The sequence below is a fragment of the Octopus bimaculoides genome, chromosome 19 (genome assembly GCF_001194135.2).
Source record: "Octopus bimaculoides isolate UCB-OBI-ISO-001 chromosome 19, ASM119413v2, whole genome shotgun sequence".
Lineage (NCBI taxonomy): Eukaryota > Metazoa > Mollusca > Cephalopoda > Octopoda > Octopodidae > Octopus > Octopus bimaculoides.
The window spans coordinates 3427500-3436161 of NC_068999.1; the positions used below are offsets into that span (position 1 = coordinate 3427500).

Here is an 8662-nt window from a genome sequence, read left to right on the forward strand (position 1 = left end):
TAACAAAACTGGCTGCTGTTTGGCATTGTTATCAGTTCTTTATCAGAGAGAGAGAGAGATTAGAGAGTGTTTGCCCCCCACTTACCTACAAGCCAAGGGATTTAACAAAAACCTTGTAAGGATTTTCGGAATGTTTAAAGAGATTTTCCTTTTCTTTTTTTCACGTTCTTTAATTTTTTTTTTTTTTGTTTTTTAACCCAAAACAAGAATCTTTAGAAGTTTCTGGAATTAGGTAAGAAAGATTGAGCAAAGATTAAGGGAAAGATAGTAGTTTTGGCAGAGGAATGGCTCCTGATGCGGTTTACACAAACAGATTTACTACGATGAGTGCACGGCTGGTGCTATCTTTAGCTTGTTCGTTGAATCCCTTTCCTCAGAGGAATGGTTGCCAGAAGATAATTGGATGATGGTTAGTGATGCCGTTAACCTTCAGACTTCATTCAATGTTGCAAGTGTGCGTGTGTGTGTGTGTGTGTGTGTGTGTGTGTGTTTTCGATGGAGATATTTTATGCCTCATTACTCAAAGATTTTCTCCTTGGAGGCAATCCTCAGGCAGACACTGCAGTGAAGTAAAATATTCAGTTACTGACAGGTGATACATCGTTACATCATGTGACACACACTTAATATGCAACTTTTAACTTTTGTTTCCAGTCACTGGACTGCAGTCATGAACAAGCACACACACACACACACACACACGTACATACACATACCCACGTGCACACACACACACAAGTGCTGAAAAGTTCCTGGCTTTGGGTAAAGGAAAATACAGGTGGATCAGTTAATTATGATTTTATTCAACATCTTCCCCTCTCAGATTTACACACTTACTGAAGTGGTCCTTCAGTTTCTTTTAAACCTTGTAAAAGAACTCAGAAGGTTGGGCCTTTTTCAATACCCTTGAAGCCAGAAACATCACAGCATGCCCTCATGTGTGACCCTCCGAGGCACAAGTCTGGGCAAGGTTGTTTATGGAAGACCAGCAGTCGCCCATGCATACCGGCCTCCCCTCTCCACACCACTGATGTTATCCAAGGGAAAGGCAGAAGGGGCCGATACAGTTTGGCACCAGTGACGTCACAACTCATTTCTACAGCTGAGTGAACTGGAGCAACGTGAAATAAAGTGTCTTGCTCAAGAACACAATACGCAGCCCAGTCCGGGAATCGAACTCACAACCGCACGATCATACGCTCGATGCTCTAACCACTGAATCATGTGCCTTCATGATATATATATATATATATATATATATATATATATACACATACACATATATACACATATATATACACACGCACACACACAGCCTGGTGATGTGTATGGATGAGGGCTGCTGCATAAAGAAGTGCTTTTCCCTAACTGTGGTGGGAACCTGTGGAAGAGGTAGACTCAGGAAGAGATCGGACAAGGTGGTGCAGCATGATCTTTGAATGTGGGGTCTCATGGGGGGCAACGACAAGTGATGAAGACCTTTGGTGCTTTGTTGTGCTTGAGAAGACCCGTCAAGCCAAGTGAAGTTGTAGTTGTGGCCGGTGCTGGTGACATGTAAAAGGCACCCAGCCATAGAAACCAGTCCAAATGCAATTTCAGGATCAGTTCCACTGAGTTGCTGATTGGGCAAGTGATATCTTTTATTATAACCCTAGGTCAAGCAAAGTCCAGGAAGTGGATTTGAGAGATGGAAGTCGAGGGAAACCTGCTGAATATACATATATATTCGATTAGAGGTTGTGTTAACCTAATGAAGGGATGGTTTCATCCAAAGAAATACGGGTTCAATACATGGTATTTTGGGGGGAATTGCCTTAAAATAGGTAAACATATAAAAAAAACATACAGTCTATATTCATATAAAAGAAGAAAATGGAGATTGGAAGTTAATAATTGTTTATTATTAACAGTAAATTAATCATCATCCCAATTCGATGTTAATAATAAGCAATTATTAACTTCCCAATCTGCAATTTCTTCTTTTATATATCTATATATATACACATACATATACACACGAGTTTGTGTACAATTGCATGTCTGTACATGCACATAGTATTTATATGAAATGTAAGTGTGTGTGTGTGTGTGTTTGTGTGTGTATATATATATCTATATATATTTGTATGTATGTATATATGTGTCAACACCACTTCAGATTTCCATAGAAAAACAGTGGAAAACAATAATTATGGAACGGCAAAATCAGCTGCCACAAAGATTACACCATTCCTGCTTGCAGACAAGGAATCCCAAGTTAGCTTTGGTAGAAAATAAGAACACATACACACACACATATGTATACACCCCTCCACACAGACAAATACACATTATGCACACACACACACACACACACACACACACAAACACTTCCATGGAAACACATACTCAGATGCATACATACATACATACATAAACAAATACACACACATACACATGCGCTATGAATAATTTAGTGTTGCTGTAAATGATTTCCAAAGCTGAAGAGGTGTCTAATGTCCTGGAGTTAGGCTGGGGTGTTAAGTGGGTGGAAGGTGGCAGAGTAGGGTGGTGGTGGTGGTGGTGGTGGTAGATGGCATTTATTGTAGAGGAATGTCTCAGTGGTAGGGTCATGTGATGGTGGGTTAATTATGAAAAATAATGAGTAGAAAGTGTTCGTTAGTAAATAGGATGTTAGAGCAGAAGGAACAGCAATGATGTATACACCCTACAATGTATACACACTGCAAGAAATGGCAATATAATGTATACAGGCAGACTCAATACGGAAGTGCTAAATGTACCCCTTACCTTAGAGACATTTATAATGACATCTCGACCAATACTGAGCCCTTGTACAAAGGTCCGGGCAATTATGAAAGATCGCTTGACTAACTGCGATAATTTTTTAGGTATATCCAAAAAAGGCTGAAGACTTTTCATTTGGGATCCAACGCACTCCAAGTAACGTTCGCTAAGTTGCTGTTGGGAATTGATCAACTGATACATCTTCTTCAGTAAAGAGACAAAAAATGACATAAGGGTTTCTTTTAGGTCTACATCATAACCCCTGTAGTAACGGTGTAGGGTAGCAAACAGCCTGGAGAAAATAACTGCGTTCTGCTGGTAAAGGAGACCGTAGGTTTTCACAAACATTGTGTGCAAGTCGTTGTAGGAATTGTTCAATAGAGCTTTGAAGAATTCTGGAAAAGACAGGAAAAAAAAAAACCATTGTTAAATGCAGAATAGATTTTAATTCATTTATACAAAAATTGTGTCACAAGCTAAGCCATTAAAAGTATTAGCATCATAAATCATGCCATTAAAATATTAGCAACATGTACTTTAGCACCAGAAGTGCCATTACAAATATTAGCACCATAAACAACACCATTAAAAATATTAGCTTTATAAATCAGGCCATCAAAAACATTAGCACCACTAACACCATTAAACATATTAGCCTTATAAATCGTACCATAAAAAATATTAACACCATGCACAACATGATTAAAAATATTAGCCTTATAAATCATGCTATCAAAAAATATTAGCACCACAAACAACACCATTAAAAATATTAGCATTATAAATCATGCCATCAAAAAATATTAGCACCATAGACTGTCATTAATAGCAGCCAAAACTGTTCCATATAAATAAACATGTTCAGAAACCAAAACTGCTGTTAAATATTCGAGCAGCTCAAACTGTACTGTTTAATAAACCCCATAAATTGGATTATCAAATATTTTATCACCACAAACTTTCCTGTTAATTAAATTATCTCTGCAAATTGTATCACCAAAGCCATCATCCTCATTAAATGCATTCTGTATGTGTGTGTGTTTGCGTTTGGCAAGATAAAGTAATGTGTTGCATCGTCTCATTATGTCAAAGTGTAACATAGCAATTTGACAAGTAAAGATCAATAAAAGACATCAGTACCAAACTGGATTGATTGATTGATGTAGTTAATGGGAAGACATCGAAAGTGGTGCCACCGCATGGTTCTGATCACTGAATCCCAGTGAAAGAATAATGTCTTTTTGGCTTTTACTTGTTTGTCTTTGGACTGTGGCCATGCTGGGGCACTGCCTTGAAAGGTTTTAGTTGAGCAAATCGCCCCAGGTACTTATTCTAACAACCTCTTTTGCTGAGCCAATAAGTAACGGGGGACATCAGCAAACCAACATCAGTTGGCAAGTGGTGATGGGGGACAAACACACACACACAAATGGGCTTCTTCCAGTTTCCGTCTACCAAATCCACTCACAAGGCTTTGGTCAGTCAGGGGCCAAAGTAGAAAACACAAGCCCAAGGTGTCACACAGTGGGACTGAACCCAGATCCATGTGGTTGGAAGTAAACTTGTTACCACATGGCCATGCTTCAGCTTATTGGCAGAGACTCATAAAGAACCAGACGGAATGTGTGGAAATAATATTTATTCTGGCTTATTGTACTCAAGGCAACACTGAAAGCCACTGGAATTGAGCCTAAATCGTTTGAAACACTAGATCGAGACTGTACCAAATGGTGGTGTTCCATCACCATCGGAATGAAAGACTTCAAAGCCACCGGAAGAGAAAAGGAAGAAATCAAATAAGAGGAGAGAAAGGCTTGGCAAAATCAACCTTGCTCTCCACCAAATATTGCCATGCAATGAATGCCATTGATTCTTCTAGACAAGAATTGGTCATCAGGGCCCACAATGGTATCACCATAAAGGAAGCATTCAGCAAAGAAGAAAAATACTAGGATATAACACAAAGCCAACAATGATTGACAGACAGACAGATAACAGGGAAGCCTCCATAAAGTTTAGTTGGTTTGCTAAAAAGAGCAGCCAAATATCAGTCGATTTACACCCTATCATGTTACAAAAGGAAGCAGACATTGGATAATGCTAGCCTAGATACACTATGACTGAAGCTGACCCTCCATGGTGGTCACAGCTGGAATGGGGTGGAGATATTAGTGGAAATTGATATCTAGATGAAGAAGTTTCCAAATAAAGGTCTAAATAATGAAACTGTGTTAACTTTGCTAATTAATAGAAACGACATTATAATTAATTATAAACAAAAACAGAGATTTCATTTGATAAATATTTATGAACCAATTAACTGGTAACGAGTGATTGTAGATATTCTAATTAGCAATATCAGTAGGGCTGACTGACTACACTATACATCCTTACACATACATACATACAAAGACAAACACACACACACACACACACATATATATATATACACACACACACACACGCACACACACACACACACTTACATACTGGTGTGAATGTGTTCTCTCTCTCATATACACACACACATACATACAAATATGATACATGTATATATACACATATATGCACAGACATGTGTGTGTATATCTTGGAAATGTAATGGACAAAAAGAAAAAAGAAAAAAACACAACATAGCAGGAACAAGTATTAGTTTAACACGTAAAAGAAGGAAAGGAATGTGTTTTAATGTTTTGGACATCAGTCCTTCATCAGGAGAAACTCATAGGAGTGAGAAAGAGGAAAACTGATTGAGAATGAAAGGAAAAAGAGACATGCATATTTTTTTTGTGGAATAGATTTTGTGAAGCACTATGTGATATTAAATTAAAGGGACTTGTTGGGAAAGGCCGGAACAATGCAAGAAGGTATCAAGTAAACTTTAAAAGAAGAGTCAAAAGTTGCAGTTTTACCATATATTTTTATATTTTGGGGCTCTAACCCCTTTCTCAGGACATGGAAAAGCAACAGATGGAAATAGTCATTCAAATCTCTTTAATATATTTCAGTATGCATGTTGATGTATGTGTGTGTGTGTGTGTGTGTGTATATATATATATATATGTATATATACTCTCAGAGAATGTCCCTTCGAGCTATTCTCTTCCCTCATCAAAATTTTCAGTCTCTCCTCCTTGTCAACGTCCACATAAGGGCGCCAATAAAAACTAAGAAGAAACAATGACTGCTGTGCAGGGGTGCGAGGTGGTGGTAGGGGTAGATTTATTCAGAATGGAACCGTCTGGGTATTGTGGGGAGCTTGACGAAAGCAGACCAAGAAAGGGAGAACGGTGAGTAAAAAAACTGTTTGTTAAACGAGAGACTGGCAGATGTATTATAAAATATGCAATATTGTGTTGAAAAGTTAACATTTAATTAAAAACAAGTAATTAATAACGAATGAGTAATTAAAATATCTATCAATAAGCAAATATTTCATTAAAACATCCACTAATATCTGATGCCTAACATTGCATGCCGTCTGATGGTATCTTATTATCTAATTAATATCTAATGTTAATTTAAAAATATCTTTCACCACACAATAAATGATTAATTAAAAAACCTAACCAATTCTTAATTAAATTATCAATACTCAGAGCTTGCTAAATTAAATATTCATTAATATTCTAGGCTCACTATCTTATGTGTGCATCATAAACAAAATCAATATTTTATTGTTAATTAATCATCAATATCCTAAACTTTATACAGAGACAGACAGTTTTTACTTTCTTCTAACACTGACTGGAGAGGTGAAGAACTTGTTGAAGTCTCATTGTAAGGGATTTGTAAAATAATGACATTCAGTTAAGTTACGGCTTGACGACTGGACGTGACATAACAAAGAACTACACAATAATTACCACAAAATGGCATAAAATTGTTCATAATCCAAATTTTAACTACTTCCTACCATTAGTTTTTGTCTCAAGGCTTGATAAATACTAGTTACATACTGGGGTTAAAGCAAATTGACTGTACCAGGAACAAGTTTGTCCTACTAATAATGAATGAAGAATAAAATTGTAATAAAAGTTGTGTGAGACAGAAGTCTGACGTCTGTAAGAGAGAGAGATGAGAAATCAATTCAAATTTACATTATTTACATTTGATGGATATTTGTCCTCATCTTGTTTGTTGTTAACACAACATTTCGGCTGATATACCCTCCAGCCTTCTTCGGGTGTCTTGGGGAAATTTTGAACCTTGGTTCTCATTCCTAAGGTAGTTTTCGATATTATTATTATTATTATTATTATTATTATTATTATTCCTGTGGGCATGTGGCATAGTGGTTAAGTGCACGGGCTACTAACCCCAAGATTCCGAGTTCGATTCCAGGCAGTGACCTCAATAATAATAATAATATCGAAAAATACCTTAGAGATGAGAACCCAGGTTGTTGGTGGTGGTGGTAGTAGTGTTAGTGGTGTATATTTATGACTAATAGTAGTAGTGGTGGTGGTGGTGGCAGAAGTATTGGTCTGTAACAAGAGCCAATCAATAAAATAAACAGTTGTTATTGGGTGATGAAGAGAAACAAATATTTCACATCACTCCACCCCCATCCCTGCCACCTTTTCCTCTTCCCCTTCCTCACTGTATGTGGCATTTACACAATGTGTGTGTGTGTGTGTGTGTGTGAGTGAGAGAGAGAGAGCATGCCTAAGTGAGTTGTGTATATATGTAGATTGTTTACACCATGCGTGCGGGTATATAGATGTAGGAGTTTATACAGAAATATATGAGTGTACACAGGGTGTATGAATTAGTGTGTTTATAGTGTATAGATGACATTAAACGATGGTGAATGAAGGAATATACAGGAATACGGAGAAGATGGAGACATTTATTGACAACGTGGAAAAAAGTTCCAACAATTTTATATTATTTCCCATTAGGTCCAATTATATAAATGATCATTGGTCTGTCTGTGTGTCTCTGACATCTCTCTCCATCAACACAGCGTTCTAAATGAAGTCACCATTTGGAGTGTGTGTGTGTGAGGGAGGGAGAGAGAGAACAAGATACAATGCTATTGGCACCGATAAAACAGGTTCCACTCCTGGTCGAAAGGTTAATGGTAGGAACAATGTCGAGAACATCGAATTCTAAAAGCAATTGGTCAGATGATAAACATCCCACCTGGAATAACATGGAGGAAAATGAACAGCCGCATGTGTGTGTGTGTGTGTGTGAGAGGGAGAGAGAGAATGAGAGAGAGAGAGAGAACGACTGTGGTTTGAAGACCAAGCTTTGTTATACATCACAGTAATACTGAATCGCAGATAACAGCATTAAAAGTACATGTGTCTAAGGAATACTCAGCCCGCCACTTACACTCCAATATATTCTCCCAGACAATTCTGTTGATCTTACAAAGTGCATCTCAACCATTTCTTTTTTTTTTTGCACCTGGACCCCTTTTGATCCCTATTTTACTCCACGGACCCATTAAAAAAAATCCTATCATTATATTTTGATAATTAAATATAATTAGGAATTTATTTTAAATAATTGTTAAAACATTTTGTGTATTCTTTTATTTCTTTTGCACTCGTCATTTGAACAGTGCTGACACTGATTACTTCTCACTGCTGTATTTACAATGAAGTGGTGAGGGACAACCATTTAACTGAACCACATTCAATTCGAGGCCAAGAGAGAAAGGAGAAATGGTGAAAACAAATCTTAGGACACTGAGCCTCACACCTGCGATGATGCGGGACTGAGATGGATGAGAGATATGTTGAATGGCACACCTATTCAACCCATACCACAGTGGGAAAACAGTCACTAAAACAACTCTCTTTCTCTCTCTCTCTCTCTCTCTCTCTCTCATATATATATATATATATATATATATATATAT

General features: G+C 37.3%; 1 protein-coding gene across 1 annotated transcript in view; it reads right to left on the reverse strand.

Annotated features, from left to right (window-relative positions):
• LOC106880263 (glypican-6) overlaps positions 1–8662 on the reverse strand; it is a 78609-nt gene that overhangs the window by 10436 nt on the left and 59511 nt on the right. The window contains exon 3 of the mRNA XM_014930130.2: positions 2791–3182. Coding sequence (XP_014785616.1) covers positions 2791–3182 — 392 coding nt within the window. The remainder of the gene's footprint in view (positions 1–2790; positions 3183–8662) is intronic.